This window comes from Agelaius tricolor, unplaced genomic scaffold (assembly GCF_023055355.1).
Source record: "Agelaius tricolor isolate 1412-34295 unplaced genomic scaffold, bAgeTri1.0.p SCAF_3, whole genome shotgun sequence".
NCBI lineage: Eukaryota > Metazoa > Chordata > Aves > Passeriformes > Icteridae > Agelaius > Agelaius tricolor.
In genome coordinates, this window is record NW_027269263.1 from 34,791,194 (window position 1) to 34,814,421 (window position 23,228).

The window sequence follows — 23,228 nt, forward strand, 5'->3', positions numbered from 1 at the left end:
TTTAGCTTGTTTGGTCTCAGTGGATTTATAGACGTATCTGGGAAGAGAGTTTGGCCCACAGAACACAATACTGAATAGGTTTACAAAAGAAGGCAGCATTGTGAAAAGCAGAAAGCTGGTATTGTAATTAATCCTCAAGTTAATCCTGTAGCTACAGAGAATGCATTTGCAATTTACTGATAAGATTATAATGAAATATCTTTTTTCTCCTTCATCACAAGGATTTTCACAAAGGTAGATGGTTTCAATAACCCTCTAGTCCCCATGTATAATGCTTACTATTGCCTGGCTCCCAGCTACAGAGTACATCATCCAGGGTCAGTGCAGAGGTCATAAGGTGGGCTAAGAATACTGTCTGAAGGAAAAACCACAGAAGGGAAACACCAACCACAAAGATGGGAAAGCACCCTTTGGTTCAGAACATTCTAAAGTCCAGATTGGCAGAAGATGGAGAACATACTGAAAATAAGTAACAGTATTAATGAAGTAATCAATAATTCCTGCTTGCTTTGTTCTTGCATTCTTTCCCTAAAACTCCTCTTTCTATTGAAAACAGGATACTGGTCAACCTTTAGCTTTACAGGGTATACCAAGTTTATGTTTCTACATTGCTTCAATGTATGTTAGCCTGACCTATATTACATCATCAGCCATATGAAGCTCTGTGTGTTGGAAGCATTTGTGCTGAGATAGATGGAGAGGAGGTCAGGTTGGGAGTGACTTCAGTTTATCTTTCAGATATGACTTCTCTCCTTTCTCTTTATTTCATAATGCAATGTACATTTAGAGGAACACTACTTTTGTCAGGATCCTCACTTTTCTCTCCTTTATTCAAATTCATAGAAGTAAATTTAAATCAAGCGATTTAAGTTTCTAAATGCTATGAATCCTTTGCTAATAGAGGACCGACTGTGAATCTGAAGCAATTGTTATTATGTCACTCCAAAATTTTTAGTCTGTGATGGTGCATATGAGAAAGAGTAGATCAGAAAGCCTTTGCTCTGGCCTTCATCTCTGGCCTTCATCTCTGGCACAGGTGCTGATGCGTTTCCCTGTTCTGGAGTCCTGCCTGTGCAGCCCCCTATAGGAATGTCTCTGATGAAGGCAGGTGGTCCAAGGCCATGGACTTCAAGGGATCTGCTGAGCTCTGTAGAAAAGAGCTCCAGATCACTTACCTGTCAGTTCCTCATCAGCTTTTCAGCCCTAAATGGGACTGCACAGTTTGGCAATATTTTTTTAAAGGTCTACCTAACCTCTGAAGTGCCAGATAAAGTACACCTTGGCATGCAGACATTTGCAGCTCTCTTAAAAGCATCTAAACGTTGCTCTGTTTCAAATTGCAAGCCTAAGCAGATTTCCTAAACTTTATTTTCAAAGGGAATGCAGGCACTTTTCACATTAATACGCTTGTTTGAGCAAGCCTTCCCATAGAAATCAAGGCCAGAAAGCCAGACTATGCCAGTGGATCAAGAAAAAAAAGCTGGAAAGAGAAAGGTTTATATGTAAAGCTTAGGTGTCAGGTCTGGAGACTTTAGAAGCAGCTAAAGAAAGGGCAGATCTAAGAGCACATATATGGGTCCTGTCTCTAAGAGCTTAAATCCCATCAGTTCGTTGTGCAGCTTAGGTTCATTAGTCACCCTGGGAATGGAGCTGTGTTCCAAAGTGGATGTGCTCCAAGGATTTGGGCTCTGTACAGGCAGGCTCAGGTGCTTTGTCTGCTGTGTGATCGAGCAGAGCTGTTGTGCCGGCTCCCTTTGGAAACGTCCGTAGGTGGCGCAGCTCTGTTGAGCAACGTTGTGGGTCTGGAGGTTTTGCATTCCTCAGAAACTGCTGCTGTTCAGTAATTTCTTCAAAGTGCACTAACAATTCATTTGTCTGCTTAGAAATCTTCCGTATGACACTTGCAGTAGTTTAAAGATAATGAGGACCAAGTCAAATAAACAAGGAATGTGCTTTTTTATTATCTTAAGGTTGACAGGGTGTAGTAAACGCCTCTTTTCCCAGATGTTCCTTCCTGTCTTTCCCAAATGGCAAACTCACCAGGAAAGAACTCATTGTACTGATTAGCCTTCAAGTCACAATAAAAAATAATTTTCTCCTACTGATACTGTCTGAAGATACTGCCCATTTACATTTAGAATATTCCTGCCTATGTCTTTTTCCAGCTCAGCTGGTTTTGGTTAAAGTCTCAAAAGAGTATTGAAGGACATCAGTATGCAAATTGATTATATATTTGCCTGTTTGGATGTAAGGGTTATAGATTACATTCCTTAAATGAGCAGCATTTGCAGGATGGAAGTAGAATTTGTGCTTAAGAGATTAATTATTATGGAATACATGAAGCTAAATTGACTTACCTAAGGCTCCTCCTATGAAAAAAAACAAACCAACTTTTTTTTTAATCTAAAATATGAAAAATCTAAGATCTATTTTTCATTTATTTGATTATAGACCAATTGAATAGCAGAAAATGTCAGTTAAGCAGTCTTAAAAAAACACTTCCTTGAAGATATTGCTGTAGTGTTGCAGCTCTTCATCCTCAGTGATTAGTTCAGTTTTCCTAGATAGGCTGTTCTCTGTATAATGCAGACAAGCATCCTCTGGGCATCATGAAGTGCTCAGGAAGAAGTGAGCCTTGCATGTTCTGGGAAAAGTAATCTGGCTTTGCACCTGGATAAGAGATCTAAATTGGCAATGGTGGTACAAAGCTACAGCTTCTGCAAGGTCTCACAGAGGTACTTGTGAACTGGAAGCATAGAGGGGAAACTTATACAAATATGACAAAAATATTACGCAAATTGCTTTTTTTCTTATTTTTTAAACAAAATATACAACAGACAAAATATGTGGGTTTTTTTTAATAGTCCTTGCTGGCTTACCCTAAATAAATGCATTATCTGAGCTCCTTAAGTTGTGCATTTATTTAATATCTGGAGACCTAGCAGTCAATTGTTATTACTCCCCATTCTCTTTTCATTTTTCCTATTCTTTTAACTCCTTTTGCTTATATTCATTGTAGTAATCAGAGAGAGAACAGGTCATCCAGTAAGTTTGTGCAATGAGGCCTCCTGTATGAAATAGAGCAATGCTGCAATGCAAGCAGATAAGAATAGTAATAAACAATACTGCATTCAATTAAAGCTCTACCATGTAAAGAAAATTAACCACTAATTGGTAAACATTTGTTCAGCTCTTGGAATAAACAGCTCAAATAAGCACAACAAATTAGCATCTTCATTGATTTTTGCTTCTCAACATTGAACTCAATTTTCACTCGTGCTGCAGACACATAAATGTGACTATGAAGCAGAAACAGAGCTTTATGTTGCCATTCAAATTTTATTGAAGATGTAAGTTTGCGTGACAAAATGCAATTTGACTGTAGAAATAATCTACAGGAAAAGATGGGAGGCTGTTTAAGCTTTGCATTTTTGAACAGTCAGTTCCCGTGGCTGAGCAGCATTGCCTTATCGAGGGCAGAACAGGAGTGAATTGGCAGAACATTAGAAAGCCTGATTAAAAGAGGGAAAGTTGAAACTACACTCATGTCAGCTGTTTTCCTCTACAGGATATTGAGCCATTCCTGTCCTAACCAGATACTGATTGCTTAAAACTTAATCCAGAAGTACTTGTCAAAACCGTTTCCTCAGCTCATTTTGACCTGCTGAGCTGTGAGTAGATCCTGAGAATTGTTTGCAATTTAGTGCTAGATGTATTGGTCTCCTCTCACTCATGGCTGTGGGAACAAGATCCGACCCACTGGAGAGAACATGAACTGCCTCCTGGTCTCAAAAAAACTATTTAAACTTCATAGCTGAGGCTCCAGATCTGCTTCTGTGGACTCAGAGAGATGGAATATACTGCCAGGAGATTTCTTATAGCTGCGAGGCTGCAGAGGATTGGAAGTCTTGCCTCACAGCAGCCATATATCCCTCTTCTTCTCCCAGTAGGTACTGCTTACTGTCATCATTTCCAGACCCCTTCCTCAGAATCAGAAAACATCAGTTAGATGTTTTCTCTGTTATCAAAATAGAGAAAAATAAAAATACAACACTGGAATACTGTGAGGAGAGCTGTGTGACAGAGCAAACATGAACAGAAACAACAGACATCTTCTCAAGAAGATGCATACTTCATACTAGAAGTTTCTTAGAGTCCTGAGCTTAAATATATTCCATCTCTGGCTTTCAGGTGATAGGTACTAACTTCAGTGTTATATTCAATTAGCCTCTATAAATTAGGTCCTTGGTTTGGTGAGATGGGACTGCTACACCAATGGCTACAGGATTTGTCTCAGGTACAGATATCTGCAAGGCAGAGTAGAAATAATATAAATATCAGTGATATTAACCATTTAATTGTTAAGCATGTTTGTGGAAAATCGGGCTAATACCTATCTGTCCAGGATCTCCTCTCTGGAGAGGAAAAATCAGAGCCAGAAGAATGTTTATCTGTGAGAGGAATAAGGTTTTGGAAATGAGGCCAGGAACCCATAGAAAAAGAGAGGTTTACTATTCCCATGCATGGTAAGAAGTCAATAGGTAATTTCTGGTGGTTTAAGTAGCACTTCTATGTCAAGGGATAGCAGGAGAGTGGGGAAGGTCAAGTTTTCACCTACTGCACACCCAAGTGCTGAAGGTGGAACTAAAGTCCTGAACTTTTTATTTTTATGCATAATAAAGTACCTGTAAAATAACCAGACATGAGCTGAGCAGAATAGATTCTTCAAGGTATCAGATTCGATCAGTTTAGACTAATTGGTCATAATGCAAAGTAAATTCTTGTTTGCCCTTGTTAGTTGGTTGATCTCAACTTCTGATTTTTGAGTACTTCAGTTTGGGATGTGATACAGGTTTGGTTTGTTGAAAATGTTGATAACTTCAGATCAGAGTGGTTCCTAAAAGCTGCAGCTCTTGTTCAAGTAAAACCCAGAATTGTTAGGAGGTAAAGCAGAGAGCATTTGGGAAGCTGAGTTTTCATTGTGGGTCTGCCAAGCATCTGTATATCAGTGTTTCATAGGGCACCTGGGAGTGTAAAAATAAAAGTACAGTATGGGCAATAAATACTAAGTGCAAATATTTATGTGTTAGGATGACATTCACATACTTACCTAAATATTTTTAGTTCATTATTTTCTCAGACTAATACTGATGATATTGATTAACCTTTGTGGAAAGGAAAAGTAAATAGGAGGATAATTACATTAATGGGTATTGTATATTATCAGAACTCATGGGGTTTTGTATTAGAATATTCTTTAATATGTGCTGCAGCACAACAGAAAATTGAAAGTTATGAGCTCTACATTTCAAGGAAAGAATGTAGATGTAAGAAAAATGAATCTTCATATTTCAAATTGGGATGTTCAATAATGGAATTTTATTGTATTCTTAGAAGACTTGTTTGAGGTATTATGCTGATGCTCAGAAGAAAATCAAGAGATTATCATAGCCATTGATGTAACCATACTCTCATTCACCCCTACTTTCCCAAGATATCCTGTAATATCAGCAGTACATGGTGGATATATATTTCAGTCTAGCAAGTACAGAGCAAGAATCATATATATGGATTTTGGAAAAAAATATAAATTGTTCTTATGCATTGGAAGCAAATACTTAATAGTACTGTGAATATTACTTTAAAACTTATCAAATTATTGCTTCAAATGAGAGTCATCTCTTAACCTTCTCAGGACTGTCTGTAATGGATATTATAAATCTTCATTTATGAAGAAATGTCTCAGTTGTTTATTAGATGATCCATATTACTATTTGCCCAAGGCAGGAAGAAAACAGCAATATCTTCAGTCATTTGAAAAAATTATTTTAGCCTCTTTGTACTTCTGCTTTTCTACTTTTCCTTTTTTCAACGCTGATTTTTCTTGATGAAGTCAGAGTTTCCTATTTTTATTTATTTTCTATTGGTATAGAAGATTAATAACAATCCTTTTCTAATTTACTGTACTTTTCACACTTCACTGGCATTTTACATATCACATTAGTTCATCTACATGACCATGTTTTCTTTTAGCTATTTTGCTAAAAGCTGAAAGAAAGCCGAGAACTGTATTTTTTCCATTGTTCTTTTTTCCAAATATACTTTTTTTTCCCTTTGAATTGCTCTGCTGAAACATGAAACTAGGTATGCAGGTGGAGTCTGGCAGCAGTAAGTGCTGGAAAGGCTGCACCTAGTTGTGCCCTCCCAGTGCAATTCCAGCAGAGTAAACCCCACCTGCGGGCAGTGCATTTGCTGATGAGATGGACTGACAGACTCAGGATCCATGGCTAGGCCTAATCCCTGAGCACCAGAGAAACAAAAGGCACGGGGGAATTGTGCTGCTTTTTCCTTCAGTAAAACGCAGGGAGAGCAGCCCTGTGGATCCCTGGTACAAGCGGGATCTGAGGACCCAGAGCAAACTCTCTCCCCAGCAGCTGCATCCAGCTGTGCTCCCCATGCTAATTGATGGCTTTATTCACCCACACGGTGACCCAGCTCCTCCTGGGCTGCAGGGCAGCTCGCCCAGGGGTGGCACAGGAGGAGGGAGGCACCTCCCGTGTGTGTCCCTAGTGCTGGGTCAGAGGGCAATGACTCCTAGAGGGCAGCAGCCATCACCGCTGCTTCCAGAACGGCTGGGGACACAATGGGAGGCCGAGGCTCAGGAATCTGGGTGTTGCATTTTCCACAAGTGCTGAATAAACATGTGTATTTAAAGAAATTATTCAGCTCAAATAAACAACTGGGAAAACGTGTGGGGTAATTGGATTTCTGTAATCAAATCTATGGCTTAATTTTAGGGTCAGGGAAGACTGGAAATGACCTCACTAATGTTTAATAAGGCTTTAGTAACCTGGTGTCCCTCCAAAGTGGACAGGTGGAGCTTCCTTTCAAGAATTTTCAAACAAACATTGCTTTTTAAAATTTTAATTTTATCATGCCTTGTAATAAAATCTGCTTCTATAAATGTATTATTTAAAATACTCTGGTGAATTCTCATCAGTGAACGTGTTCCTATTATCCAAGTGAAAAGAGATCTTTGAGTATGTAGTAAGACTCCCCTCTGGGATTCCAGACAATACACAGACACAAGTGGTTTCCTGATGCACTTATTCACGTACCCAGTGATGAGGTGGCTGTCCCAGCTGGTGGAACAGAATTAGTCTCCTGATAATTTTAATATAATGTTGCCCAAATGTTTACAATTCCTCAGATTCCTCACATGGTACTCTTCCCCATTAAAACACAACCTCGAGAGGATGCTGGGGTAGGTCTATCATAACAAAATCTCATATTTGGCCCAGACTATTCCCATGGGAAACATAAAGAATATAAAGTTATTTAAAAGGGAAAAAAAAGCTTGGCCTGAAGAAATAGGGAAAACCCATGTGTATGGGTCCCTTATTCTAATTTGAAGTGGAAAACACCAGTCAGGAGATACATATGCATATATATATATATATAATGTATGTATGTATGTGTGTATCTCCAAGTAAAATAAGCTGTCTGATTTGAAGTGTCACTGGTAGGATTGTGATTTCCTTATTCAAAACTTAGTGTAGGCAAGCGCTAATTACCAAATATGGGCTTTGTTTTAGGTGGTACCTCCTTGTTGCTGACCTTGTGCAGTCCCTCCTAGTAAGGTGGAAAAAGGGGAGCTTAATAGGTAACCTCTTTCCATCCAGGCAGTAAAAGAGAAGAGAATTCTTTCTTTCTATTCTTTAACAGGGAGTGAGGAATTTAACTATTAGAGGAACATTGAGAATCCAAAGAGTCTAGAGGAGGACCTGAGACTATAAGCATCTTCTATTAGAACATACAAACACATGATGGTTCAGGCCCTCCCTCATCTTTCAAGACAATGCAAAATGTTCTATTTTCAGCCCTGTTTCTAAGCATAAGGAATGCAATAAAGAAGTCTCTGTGATCAATCTAATATTCATTTTAGCATTTCTAATATATGTAAACATTATTTTAAAAATTTTGTTAATTGAAGAATAATTCTTCAGAAAGGTTCTTTGCAATATCCATATTTATGGAAGCATTACCTTTAGAATTGTGATCTATTGTTTGTCTTCTTATGAACTACTAAAAAGATTGCTTTATATTCAGTTTTTAGTCAATGTGTACCTTTTAATGCATTAAATACGCACCTAAGAACTGGTTCTTCTTTCTAGATTAAGATCCTCAAGACCAGTGTTCATCAATAATCCCCATAAATGGTAAAAGCTGTAAACTCACAGTTATAATTAGATCAGGTATTTTTTTTGTTGTTGTTAAAAAGGAAATAGTCCTGTTGCCAAGACTGTCAGTTATAACAATGTAAAAGCCAAAGAAAATATTAGCATTTTCACTGTACTTTGTTACTGGACAATGGGAGTACTTTTCCTCTATATTAGGAAATCCCAGGAGGCTCTCCCAGAAGTATGTCTGAATCTAAATTGCTACCCATTTCTCAAGCAAAGGTAGCCTAAACAGATTTGGAGGGATTCATTGCACAGCTCTTCTGTAGATTTCTGGATGGTTTTCAAAAGGTTGGATTTGCAATACGTGCACTCAGAGCCACCTGTTTTAGAGACTGCCTTTTTCCATGGAATAAATTGCTAGTCGTGGTCAGAAGAGGTGCTTGTGTGGAGGGGTATTGTGACAGGTCTAACAGGATGTTTTCCTTGAGAAGTGATGTGGAGCTGGGAACTGATTTTCTCCCACAGTCTGGCGCAGGCCCCAGGGAAATGGGATAGGCATATGAGCCAGAACCCTCCTGTAGGGTCCAGCTGAGAGCAGCCACCATGGTGTGCCCACTTCCCAGACTATCACAGCTCTGAATTTGGGTATGAGTGCTGGTACTGCTGACTGGAACCCCAGTACCATGCAGGCTGTGCCACAAGGCACAGAACACTACTAGTAGTCTGTGCATGTACCACTTACCCATCATTTTTTGCTTAGGATGCTACTTCACTTCTGCCTACCTTCTAGCACAACTAGCAGAGTCATACCCCACCCACTTCCCTGTGCCAACAGAAATTGTCCCCACCTACCCCTGGAGGCAGCCAAACACCCACTGCTGACTCACTGTTACAGGCCTGGGCAGCAAAGCTCTTGCTGCCACCCACCCATCACCTAAGCTGAAATAGGCTTGTGAACAAAATGACACAATGTGAGATTCACCCATTCCACTGGGTGGTCTTGTCTCTTGGACATTATTTCTTTACACTTTGCTAAGTGACAGGGGAGTGACCGGAGTAATTTCTATTCATGTAGACTGACATGATAGAAATCGCTTAATTTAAAATAAAATTACTGAAGCATCTGCTGACATGTGTGAGGTTCAACAAGGTGAAATGTCAGGGCCTGCTCTTGGGTCACAAAAACCCCTTGCAGCTCCACAGTCTGGGGCAAAGTGGCTAAGAATCTGCCCAGTGGAAAAGGATGTGGAGGTGCTGGTCAACGGGAGCTGCACATGGCCCAGCTGGCCAAGAAGGCCAATGGCATGCTGCTCTGTGTCAGGAATAATGTGGGCAGCAGGATCAGGGCAGTGACTGTCCCCCTTCACTCAGCACTGGTGAGGCCACACCTCAAGTCCTGTGTCCAGTTCTAGGCCCCTCACTACAAAAAGGACATTGAGGTGCTGGAGCATGTCCAGAGAAGGGAAATGAAGCTGAGGAAGGAGCACAAGTCCTTTGAAAGGGTGACGAGGAAGCTGGGGATCTATAGCCTGGAGAAAAGGAGACTCAAAGGAGACCTTATTGCTCTCTACAACAACCTGAGAGGGGGTCAACCTCTTCTCCCAAGCCATCAGGAACAGATAAGAGAAAATGACTTCAAGCTGCACCAGATTCAGGGTGGAAGTTAGGGAGAATTGTTTCACTGAAAAGGTTGTCAAGAATTGGAATGGGCTTTCCAGGGACGTGGTGGAGTCACCATCCCTGTAGGTGTTCAAGAAATAATTGGATATGGCACTTAATCCTGTGGTTTAGTTGGCATGGTGGTGCTCAATCAAAGGTTGGACTCAAGTCTTGGAGGTCTTTTCCAACCTTAATGATTCTATGATTCTATAGAGGAAAGCATTCCCCCAACATTAGTAGCATTTGCCTCATAGATACTATCAGATGATGTCTGTATTATAATAATATGTGGTATTACTGTAAAAGGGACAGTTGTATCTTAACATCCAGTGTTCGGAGAGGTGTGTAGTCACACTCTCCCAGCAGTTCTCCTGCAGATGAGAAATGCACACAACCAAGGAGAGTTTCAGCAGAAAAACTGGAATCACTGGATAATAGATTACCCAGTAAATAGTTAATCATTGGCATATGGGATGTTACAAATGGGCAAGGTTGTATACTGCTCTGTCAGGATGGCAATTAGGAGAGACTTGAGACAATCTTTTGTTATGTTTGTCTATATCCACGCATGATAAAGTAACGAAGAGTTCAAAGAACTTCCTTGTAAACACACCTTAATGGAGAGCCAATAATGTGCAGAGGTAGGAATCTAACTGGTGTTCTCACATCTCTATCTGTGCATAGCTGCTTGGTAAAGGCTAACTGAGCTGGGCATTTGTAGTCCAGCTCATCCAGCTGAATCTGTCAGTCTTACAGGACTGATTGCTGCTTAGTAAACACAATAGCTTTGATAAATGCCTATAACTTTGTGTTTAGTCATCACAGTTTGCAGACCATGGATTTTTTTCAATCAATATGCCTAAAGTTAAGGGTCAAGTAGATAATATTTGATTGATGGGTTAAAAATACAAAAAAAAGCCAGGTATCTTAAATATTGTTTTAAGAAAGCCTCAAAAAGAATAGGGCTCATACCAAGCCCCATACAAGTGTGGTCTATTTTTATTTTCATGGCTCAAAGTTGTTATTGAATCCAACTTTATTTTCCTGTAGAAATGGAAATGTTATGAATTTTATAGTCCTGCAAGAAATGTATAGCATTTCCAAATAGCCCCTTTTAAGTTTATGACCATTCCTTCTCCTCAGACACAGATAATTTATTGTGGTTTATTGCCTCTCCCTTCCCTTCTACCTAGCATAAGATGTTGTCTACTGTCTTGGTAGTCCCAATGTTTATACTGCCTTTCACTTATTTCTGCTGTTTTTATAAAATTTTCCTGCTCCATTATGTATATTTATATGTATATTTAATTTCAGTAAATTCTTAAACATGCACCTGACATAACTCTGAATTTATTTCACACTGTTATGTATGTCAGTCAGAAATATATGCCCCGTACTTTCTTCTGTGAAATATTTCTTCTTTACCAAGATACCACTTTTGCATTTGACATTCGTAACAATAAGGTAGCATATAGGGAGTTGTTTCTGCTTCTAAGAATAATTCAAATAGTTGCCCCCATCACACATTTTTGCAGCATAGGTTGTTAGATTGAAGAAGTAGGATGTCCTTAGTTTTCTATCTGCTCAATTGTACCAGTGAAAATAGTCTTGCAGTCTTTGCATGCCCAAATCCATCAGTGACTATAGAGAAAGTCAGGGTGCATGAATAACTCAGGATCAGCTTCATGAGTATGGGATAGTAACACAGATCTCATATAACCACTGAATTATTTTCTGATGCAGACGAGGATCCAACGTGTCACTAACTTTGGATATGAGCAGCTTGGGAAGTGTTGAACCTTTCGTCGCTGTGCCAACCCCACGAGAAAAAGTAGCGATGGAATACCTGCAGTCAGCTGGCCGCGTCCTGACACGGCAGCAGCTTCGAGAGGCAGTGGCATGTTCTCATTTGCTTCAGACAGAATTCATGGTGAGTTTAACAACATGCTTGAAATGAGGATTTTTGACATAAGTGGCACAACAGGAACTATGAGAAAAAATATTTGGGCAACACCTTAAACTCAAGGTACAAATTGTTTCCAAAAGGCAAATTAGATAGTTTCAAGAGGGTGTTTTATGTTTTTGCACTAAAGACAGAAAAGTCAGTCAATTATATCCGTGGACAATAGAGATTCCTCTTGGTCTGAAGTCCCATCACAGATGGGCTACATATTATAATAGAACTACAGTGCAAACAGTCAGAACTGTAACACTGTGACAGTTTCAAAGAGATCATAAAGACTATGATGAAAACACAGTCATAGTTGGAGATTTTGTTTATTCCCATATAAACACCATGTATGTTTGCAATTTGAGCACTAAATTTTTAGTAACCATAAATTATTTTTTGGAGCAGACAGGGATACCCACAGTCCCTGTCCAAAAGGGACTTTTTTCCCAAGGTCCAAAATACCTTTAACAAGCATGCCATACAGCAGCCTAATATACTCAAGACAAAAAACCCTGAAGTGTTTCACAAGAGTATTTATTAGTAAAAAGGGTAAGAATCTAAAATGAAGAAAGTGGCCAGGTGGAAAAAAGTCAGGGCAGAAAAACTCAGTAAGGGAAAACACATTACAACACATTACTTTAAGAAGACCTGAAAAAGTCTGGTATTGCCAAACACTCAGATGAAAGAAGTTGTCAGAAAAAAAGGAGACCTTTATTACAAGGGAAATAGAAAAGAGCTTTAACTGAAGCCACTTGAATGTGAAAGCTGAGTAAGGCAGGACAAAAAAGGTTTTGAATTTAAAAAAAATCATAGCTTCATGTTTAAACAGATCAAAAGCATGAAGCTTACTAAAGAATACAAAGATCAATTGATGATCAAAATGGTATAAAAGTGATTTGGGGAAGTTGAACCAGTAGGTGAGGAGTGACTCCATTATTTGCATCTGCATCGACCTAAGAACTTTGGAAATTTCCTTCATCTGTGGCAGGGATAGGCTCAAGCAGATCACTAGAAGTTCTGTCTGATATTGAAGCATTAGTGGAAGGGATTCTATAACAAGCGATAAAATTAATAAAAGTGAGTAATAGTCACCCAGGAATCCTGAAGGAGTCCATATATGCACTTAGTGATGTATTAACTGGAGAGGTGTAATGTAGCAGTTGTGCTTCAGCAGCTGAGGAATCAGAGGGCCAAAGGTAGCAATTTTTCAGAAGGGTTCCAGAATTGATCCAGAGAACTGTATGTCTAGAAATCTGATGTCTAAATCAGAGAAACTGTAAGGAATTAAAATTAAACATGCCAGAGCATGTGACCCTTTAGGTTTCATTTTGTTTCCAGTCTGTGCATGTGAATAAACAGATGAGTGCCATTTTACTCTAAAAATAGCTATTCATTATCAATAATTGCATCCTATGGAGCAGCCTTTCAATTACCTTTAATATCCAAAGTTTTTATTAAAAGTCATTTGCTTAAGAGAAGTAAATTCCTCAGTTCTTCTATCAGAACATGGACAGACAGTGTACACAGAAAAATTACAATCATCCAACATATTTTTATCACCAGTTATTCCTTAGGTTCTCTGCCATTCTGCTGCTTGGGCAGGAAAGACAGAAGAAATAACTTCATCATGCCTAAGCCCCCCATGTTAGGAGACAGTTTGTACAGACAAATTGGCACTTCATAGAATCCTGCTTACCCAAATTGTCCCACACAGCAGTTGTGCACAGCTTTGTGCAGGCAGAGTCACATTTTATTTGTCCCTCATGGGGGTACAACATGGCTCTGGCCATTCAGTGTTTCCATAGAGTTTTATTGAAGAGGTCATGACTCGTCTATTCTGTTTTTAAACCATTTTTTAAAATGTGTTTTAAGATGAAGCTGTTGAGCAGTATCTGTTTACTATGTTCCTTGCTACAGATAATAGCTCAAGTAGGAACTCGAGGCATGCAAAGAACGCAGTATATAACCCTCAGCCATTCTGCTCACACAGCTCATTTTAACTAGCTAAAGAAATAAAGTAAGGCAGTCTTCTGGAGACTAGAATTATTGAAGAACTTCCAAATGTGAAAGAAGTGGAGAAATTTTTGAAGTTTTCAGTGGAAAATTAAAACATGAGCACTTTCAGGTTATTTTTAGTTCTTCAATTTTTTTTCATTAACAATTAAAGGGGCATTACTTAATTAAAGGGTATATTTGGTTGGGAGAATATACCTGTTTTGCAAGGAGAAAGAAACATAATTTTCCCAGCATTCATTTTTTCTTTAGTAGCCTGAGTTGGTACTCTTCAAAGGATAGAATATCTGAAGTTGGTAACAGATGATAAAATTCATTTCCAAAACACCCAAATGTCAAAAAATACAGTCCTGCATGGGAAAGTGCCTGATCATTAAATCTAAAAAATTACATCCTCAGAAATAAGAGGGATGAGTATAATGACTACCTGCCTGAATTTTCCTAAATTTTGCCAAATTTTCTTGAATGCTTTCAGAGATCCAAATCATATCTCTTCAGGTGTATGAATAGCATTTAAAACTTAATGTGAGCCAGAATAGCTGCTATTAGAAGGCATCACTCAGAGAGGGAAACCAGCCCATGAACAATATGCTTATGCATCTATAATTGCATGCAAGTGGCTGAGCATGGGAATGTGTGCAGTTTATGCATTATTTGCAATTTTAAAATTAAACACATATGTTTAATAAAATAATTTTATATATATATATATGTATATTGCCTATGCAGCTACTGAGTTTGTATACTAGTTTGCACATGTTCCTGCTATTTGCAGTCTGCTGGGCTTATTTGCTCCCCTTGTTAGCAGGAATGTTATCACCATATTATCCTGATCTTTTTTTTCTGGAATAATCTCTTTTTTCTCACAGCCAGTTTCAGAATAAGTGACTTGTCTGTGGCTGTGATCCACGGTGTATTGTCAGATTTCTGTCTGTGCCCTTGGACTCACAAGTACTTACTACTGGGAGGAGACCACTGATTAGAAAGTATTTACAGGATGTAAGTGATTAATGTTATTAATGGTCCCGGTTGGCCCAAAGAAATGTGTTTCTGTTTTCAACTTGGTGGTATTTTTGCATCTGTCAGTAACTCACCAAATGATGAGCTATTAAAAAGTTTCAGCAGGCATAGTAAGGGAGACAGCCACACATCTGGAAGACCCTCACCGACCACCATCACTTGGGCAGGCAGAGGACTCTTCCTCACGCATTTTTTCCAGTCTCTGTCGATAACAGACAGAGATCCCATTAAGCACAAGCTCAGTGTCTTGCTCTCTCTCACTTGGTGCATAGTTTAGCACAGAAACCTTTCAGAGGCCATGTACTGGTGGTGTTTGTACTAAGCCAGAACTGAGCTAGGGAAGCTCTAGGTCAGCCAGTTGGAACAAGACCCAAGGGAAGTCTCAGACAGAGGTCACCATTGGGAAGCAGTAGAAGTCAGAGGTGAATATGAGGAGGGTATGGGAGCTCATTTTGTAGTTTCGTGGATGAGGAAGCAGCATTAGACGCAGGACAGAGGTGAGATGGTTTAACCTGAGCAGTGGGGATGAGGTTTATGCAAGAATGAAGTCTTAAAAAATGAGAAGATCCTGAACTTAGGATAGCCATCATATGGATGGCAGTACAGTGATCTGAAACAGGATTGGGTGAAGTACCTGCAAGGAAGGTGTGTCTTTGCAGTAACACTTTGGCTGGCCTGACACAGCAAGTCATTCTTTTGAGGAGCCAGCTGAAGACCAAGAAGAGATCAAGGAAGAAACTGAGTGAGGGAGAGGGGAAGAGTAAAGAAGGTCCATGAAATGCATGGGCATAAGGCAGAGAAGGTAGAAAAATAAAATCGACACAGCTGCAACCTCACATAGGAAGATGTTCGGAAGCCAAGCTGGGAAGTGGAGAATCACAGCATTTCAATATGAGCCATATAAATTTTACTTAACTTTGCCATCTCTTCAAACAGTAAAGTGAGAGTGTAGCTTCTTCCCCTGTTTGGTGAACTCATGTAAAAGTCTGCTGTTGGGTGCCTGCTTGACAAGCTGTTAGAGACCTCATCCCTGTTCCTTTAAAAAAAAATCCCTGCAGAAGTTGGTCATGCTGGGCAGGACCAGAGCTTGTGTTGAAGGACAGGGACCAGGAATCTCTGCTGTACCAAAGTACTGGTAGGTCTGCACCTCTAGAGTAGAAACCAGCTCATTTTTGGAGAAAATCCGTAAGTAAATTTTCCAGTGATGCAAGTCAACAGATCCTCCTCAGGTTCCTAAGAGGCAATTATGTAATATGCCACCATCTCTTAGGCTAAACGTCCCAGGCCAGCATGATGTTTCCAGGTCTCTAGTTATGACTGTTCTTTTAAGTAGAAATATTAATTTACTGAAGAATAAATTCCAGCTTACTGTAAGACAATTTAAATAATAGTGGCCCAAAAAAAATCAGCATAAAAATGAAGATTTTAGTAAACTGAAGCATTTTTAATGTGATTTTGCCAGATTATTTTAGTTGGTAAAACATCCCCCACAATCATGAAACAAAAAAAAAACAACCCCTGAATATTTCATCCTGCCATTTTAAAAGGGTTGGTTTTATTCAACTGTAGAAACATTGTTTCAGGACCTCAAAATCAAAGTTGTTCTTACTCTCCCTTTAATCAAGTTCAGCATTTTGTTCAGTGCAAATTTTGATTTTTACTTTTCGTGCTGACAAACAGTTTGAAATACAGGAATTTTAAGTTTATGAGGAGTTTATAATTTGTGTATTTTTGAAACTTAAAGGAAACTGTCACATTAGTTACCAACACATGCAATGTAAATCAATCACTAAAAGATGAAAATGAGAAGGAAAAGAAATAGCTTCAGATTTTTATTACTTTTGAGTCTGAATTCAAAATACTAAGGCATCTCATTCTGGTAGTTTAAATAAAAGGCAAGTGAGGTCTTTGAATTTCATTGATAAGGGCTTAGCACAAAATTTTTTAAACATTTTCCATATATTAATTTCTATTATTTGCCATTATATTTAATTATTTATGAAGTTCCTGCCCCAATTATGTAAAGTATTGCTCTTTTTTGCCACAGCACTATACTTTTGAACTCCAATTTTCTGGAACTATAGTGCATTTTAACCTTAGTCTTAATCCCATAAAAACTTTTTTTAAAAAATAATTCATCAGAAGTGTTCCTTGGAAGTCACCCCTTCAGTATGCAACTCCTTGTGTTTATTAAAGGAAGGGTGTTGACAGGCTTGAGGTGGGAACCACTTTTTTTCTTAATAACTTTGATGTTAAGAGACAGTTGTGTAACAGCAGATGGCCTTCTGGTGATAATTTCCTGCATGGCTCCTTTGGAAACATCAGTCTGATTTGATTTATTTTTTATAGGAAATACCGATGAATTTTGTGGATCCCAAAGAAATTGACATCCCGAGTCACGGAACTAAAAACCGCTATAAAACAATTTTGCCAAGTAAGTGAACTAGCTCGTGGTTTCTACTATGACATTTAGTCCTGCTTTGAGAATGTATTGCTGTGAAAATGTAACTGTCTTTATATTTGCTTGATGTGAACCCATTCATACTTGTATTTATAATCCATGCAGAAAGATGACAGAAGCCCAGTGCTGTAGGACTAGCAAACGCAGAACTCTCACTGGAAGCCTTAGTAGGTACACAGGTTGGCAGCATCCCTGCCACGTGCTGAAGGGCAAGCCTGGATTATGCTGGTTTTCTCTGAAAGGCAACTCAGGCAGATGGGACAGTGAGGTCTGCCATGCTTTGCAGTAGCTCCTCATCATAGCCCAAACCATCCTGCAGTCACTGAATTCTTTCTGGTTGGGTCAAGATACTTGGGACTGAAAAAAACCCAGATTACAAAAAGCAAGTGCAACCTATTTTGTCTTTTAGTGGGCTTCCATCTTTAAAGGTCCTCTGGTGATTGTTTTTTCCTTCTCCATGCACTAAACTCTCTTTACAGAAATGTGTTTACTTTCCTGATGCAGTGCTGCCTCTTCATTGCTCTTAACTTGTTACTGCCTTGCTATACTGCTTCTGTATTTTCATTGTATATATTTTCATATAGCATTGCTTTGTTATAATTGGAGATGATTGAAAACTTTTCAGTGGAATAGTTTTCCTTCAAAATACATGTTTCTCTGAAATGCAGCTATTATCATAACATTTGGTGGTGGATAATAAGATATTCCATTTCACTTTTATTAAACATTTTGTTTTGTGTTCTGTTTCGGAATAGGTTGCAGAAGTTTTAACATTACACTAAATATAGACATGAATAGTTGAGTTTTTATAATTTTTGGCATCACCAAAGTGAAAAAGTTTCGTGATTCAAAATATTACAGAACATTCCCACATAAAAATGTAAATCCCTTGCTTAGATTTGGAATGAAGAATACTTTTACAATGACAGCATATCCTATCAACCAGAAATTATGCTTTCTAAACCTCTCTAGAATATCCTTGCAGGCCTATGTTATATGTTAGTCATCAAATTCACACATCTTCAATTAGGAGGTTTCTCTCACCAAAACTGAAAACATCATAATTTGTTCATATCACACCAAGGCCTTGCAGTCAGACTAATGAAAACTGATGGCCTTCAGCCTCTAGATTAATCTCAGAAATGTGATATGTCACTGGGAAAGAAGCTTGTATGGAATCCTTGCTTCTCTTCAGTTTGCAGTAATATTTTCACTGTGCTCAAGGTTAGTTTATCTGTTTCAGCCAAAAGCTGTGTGTATCTGAGTTCAGTCAAGAAATATTGAAGGCAATTAAAGTCAGAAGGTAACTGAATGCAATTTGGATACCAACAACCAGACAATTCAGCATCCCCTAGAGTCTGGCCCAGTGTCAACAGGATGTACACAGAGGGTGAAATCCTCACCCCTTTGATAACAGCAGGACTTTTGCCATCAGCTGCGGTGGAGACAAGATATCACCAGCCCCCTCTGCCTTACTTGCAGATTTTTGGAAGGAGTTCTCCCTTCCCATGTCCAGGGTGCCTCTGCCACCATCAGGTTCACCTCCAGCAATGCCTTGCAAGTGCAATGAGTCCAGTTTCACTGTAGCATGTGTTTTGAATTGGGACACAACAGCTGGGCCGTGCTCCATGCTGATGAGCTTTGACAACCAGCATGTCTGTGTGTCCTCACCTTCAGTTAATGGGATGTGCCACTAGCTCCACATTTTCAACCCAAGCACACTGCTGGTGTGCACCACAGCTGCCCACTGACAGCACTTTGTAACCATCCTTGACAGAAATCAGAATGTTTGGTGTATGTTAGCACCAGGTTTTTTCAAAGATATTTTGAGGATTGAGGCACATGCTCATAATAAATATTCGTGTACCCCACACCCAGTCTGAGAGGGTTTGGAAATGATTTGAGTGATTAAATAGAGCAGCTTTCCTGGTTTCCTGCTCAGATGATATCAACCCTCTGCTTTGTACACCCACATCAGCTTTTCCATTCCCAGCACTGGGTGCGTCTCCTGAGTCGGGGCACCTGTGATGACAAGTGACATCCTAAAAATGCCCAGTCCTGCCAGCTCCACCCTCTGTGCTGTAGTGGATATTCTCATTTTCTAAGAGATAATTCCGTGACAGGGTGCATGAGGGCAGGTTTATGTTAGCAGATACCACCCAGACACACTCATGTGAAATACAACTAATGCCTATTGAAAATTATTGTATATGGAAAACTACAAAGTACAGGAGATGTTACATTTCTATGACAGATGTTTCAGTTGCAGCAGAACATAGCCAACACTCTTATGCAAACACCAGGCTGCCGCTTTAAGTTCTCTAATGTTAATTGCATGACAATCATGTTCTAATTCAACTACTGAGGGGCCAGTGTGGGATCAGAGTTGAGCAGCTAAGCAGTTCCCTAAGATCAGTATTTCTCCATCCTTCCTCCTGACTGTGACCCCACCCATAGCTCCTGTTAAACCCTGTGCTGTATCTTTAGCTGCATTCCCTCTGCCACCAATCTACAGTATTTCTGACACCCTCTGAGCAGGTTTCCAGTCCTGCACACCGATTTCCCAGTCTCTCACTACAGCCACATTCCTGTGGCAGAATAGCAGCCCTGCTGCTCATTCCTCATCCTCTTACTCTACATCTTCACCTTTGCCTGCTTGTCTCCTGCAGCCCCCACTACATGTCCTTGTAGCAGGACCTCAGCTTCCTACTATCTTCTCCTATATCTCCTGCTACTTCTTCAGCCCTACATATTTCCTACTTCCTGTCTCACTTGTCCATCTCAAACCAGAAGCAGAATTCCTGTGGTATTTCAGAGTATGCATGGACTTTTGCTTACAAAGGAGCAAGTGGATTAACACTATTCTGTGGGTATCTTTTATGTGCAACACATCCATTAGTTTACCATACCCTGTCCCTCTCTGAAGATTAACCTTAAGTCAAAAGGCTGTATGAAAATACCCTGGGCAGAGCAGCAGATTCACACTAACAGAAGATAGAAACCACGTAGGGGGTCAGACCCAGAAGCCCACAATCTGTGGCTTGTGCTAACACTCGCTCTGACATTCCACTAAAGACAAGGAGAAGGTTAAATCATATGATCAAAGCATTTTATTATGAAAGCATATAAACAGATGCTGGAAAACTATTCTCCTGATGCTGAAATTTTTGAGCTCCCTTTCACTCCCCAGTCCTGACTACAAACAGTCATATTTGCTCCAGTTCTTCTCCCTAATGAAAGCACCAATGGAGTTCATGGAGTGAATGATCCTCCAGTATCCATGGCATGGCAGGAGGCTGTCCAGCACTGTTACCATATAACCCTGCTTGTTCCCTGCACCAGCCACTCTCATGGAGGCAAGTTACATTCCCTCTAACACCCTCCTATTCCTCCAACATTATAAATTCAGGACAACATTAATTTGTTAAAGGTGGAGTTAGAAGAAGCACCTTCTAGTCTACTGAGAGAACTATCCCAGACTTCCTAGATACATGGGAAAAAACAGCAGTAATTTTGCCTCAGTTAAAACTATAGAAGACATATTTTATTAGTAATTATAAGTGTTTAGCAGCACCAGTGCATTTTCAGATACTTTATAGACATTGATGAATTCAACCTTGCAGTCAACATCTGTCTTTCTGCTGTAGCTTCAGACTCCAAGACTTTGCCATCCTTAAGGATAAGATTATTATGTCCAAGGTATTTGTCATTCAGGAGGAAGTTAATGACTTCCATTTGTGTCTGATGATTGCCTAGTAGTCTGGATCTTTAGCATTGCTCAGGCTTTCCTCTTCTCAGGGCTCAGTTTACAGCACTTGCCTATTTCATAACTGATCATGACTGTTAATTTATAAAAGATTCCTGTTCGGAAGCAGTGTTTGTTTCATTGATTGGAGTTGGAAGGAGGTCTCAGAAATTGTGAAGCTGATTTAGCTGCTCCCTAGTAACAGAGGCATTTATCTCAAGACATGGCAATTAAACTGGATGTTGGGTCTGCTTGGAAGAGGTTTTTTAAGGTAGGGGTCAAGCAACACCAGAATCAGAGGCATTGTGTGAGCTAGAGGAAGCGGGTGTTTTTTCAAGGCCACGTAGCCTGAGGCATTTGTGGAAATGGCTAATAACCACTCTGTGCTGAAAAGAAATGAGAGGTTTCCTGTCCTCATATTGTTAAAGGAAAAAAAAAGCTCTAAGTGAAAAAAGTTAGGAAAACTAGTGCAAAGATATTTTAACACAAGTTAATTAGGGTACACGTAGTGCTATTAACCACAGAAGATAAGACTTCCATGTGCAGACCTTGCAGTCATGCAGTCATTTGCATATTTTAAGAAACAAACTTTCAAAACATTATCCTGGGTTCTACAAAGCCTCCACTCCTGTCCAAGGTGCTCCCATGACCTCCAGTGGAAAAAGGACATAAAGTATGTTTGGGATCATCCCTCCTCTTCCTCTGGTTTGCAAAGGTTTTATTGTATTCTTAGGAAGAGAATGAAAAGTCACAAAAGAAATCCAGAAGCAACTCTGAAAATACTAGGTTTTGCTGCAGCATATGTATATACATCAGTTCTATATTTTTTGTGTAAATAGCAGGGCCACACACTAAACAGTGTTTTTGTATCTCTTTCCAGCTCAGTGCCCACGTATGTATCTTTAAATGCATTGCCTAGATTGCACTCAGCAGAGGAGCTATCCAGAGACTATTTCCAAACTGATGTGTCTGTATACTGTCAAAAAACCCTGCTGATTATAACTAAGTATTTAAGCAAATTGTCAGAAGAAAAGATTATTTTTCAGCATGGAAATATTTCGGTATCATTTTTTTGGTGGTAGAATATTTTTTTCAGAAAAAGTGTGAAGAAAGTCAAGTGTCCCTAGAAAGCCCCAACATAGGCATCTTGCTCTCTGCCTGCTTCCCCCTTTCTGTTACATTGTATACTTGAGAATATGCTGCTTTAATTCCAAAATGGTACTGCATGGGGTGGGGTCACATCATCAAGAAGCAAAACCTTCCTTTCCAGGAGGGATTTAATAACCCCCAGCTCTTTACTCAATAGAACCAGTCCCCACTCCATTCTAGAGCATCCAAGACTGAAGGAAAGAAGAGTGTAATGAAAAATGTTCCTCTATTTTGGCATTGTGTCTCTAGTCCAGTACACATGAATGGTCACGAATTGTATCAGATGAGGACACAGGACTGAAGGGAAGGATACTGATTACCTAGTCAAGCTTCTTACAGTCAACTTAAAGTGGTATAAAAGATGTATGTTTTATTTCATCCCAGGCAGAAGAATCTTTTCTTAATTTTTAAATCCAACTGTCCAGTGCAGTCACTGAACACTACAGCTTCTGACCAAAGTACCAAAGTTCAAAGAGCTTGGTGTAATTATGAGCCACTGTCCAATGACAGGACACAGGTTTCAGAGTCAGTCTGGGCAGGTCAGCTCAAGGGCAGCACAGGCAGACCCAACCTTACTGGGCATTGCCTGGGTCTGACAGTGTTGGTTCTGCACAGCCCAGCACTGTGCCATACAGGGCTGCCTTAGTTACATGGGATGATCCTTTGCAGAGGGAGGTATTTGGTGTGTAATTCTTTACTGCTTGACAGCCCCAAATAACAGTAGGTTTTTTCCTTCAGAAAGTCTTTGATTCTCTTTAGAAATCTTCTAACTATGGGTTTTCTTATTAATTTCCGTCTTCCTTGTGCTCTTAGATCCTCTAAGCAGAGTGTATTTGAAACCAAAAAATCCATCTGACTCCTTGAGTACCTACATAAATGCTAACTACATTAGGGTAAGTAAATGTACACTCTTCATGTACTTTTGAGAAAGTATTTTATTTGCTGTGTGAATAGCTGGGTTTGCCGAGGTGCCACTTATTTTATTCTTACCATCTTCGTTGATAATTCCAGATCTTTTTGTCTGCATATGTATGATAGAAGTAGTTT

General features: G+C 39.5%; 1 protein-coding gene across 1 annotated transcript in view; it reads left to right on the top strand.

Moving 5' to 3' along the window:
* Positions 1 to 23,228, top strand: part of PTPRR (protein tyrosine phosphatase receptor type R) — a 138,633-nt gene that overhangs the window by 96,432 nt on the left and 18,973 nt on the right. The window contains exons 7-9 of the mRNA XM_071423429.1: positions 11,586 to 11,772; positions 17,176 to 17,260; positions 22,995 to 23,074. Coding sequence (XP_071279530.1) covers positions 11,586 to 11,772; positions 17,176 to 17,260; positions 22,995 to 23,074 — 352 coding nt within the window. The remainder of the gene's footprint in view (positions 1 to 11,585; positions 11,773 to 17,175; positions 17,261 to 22,994; positions 23,075 to 23,228) is intronic.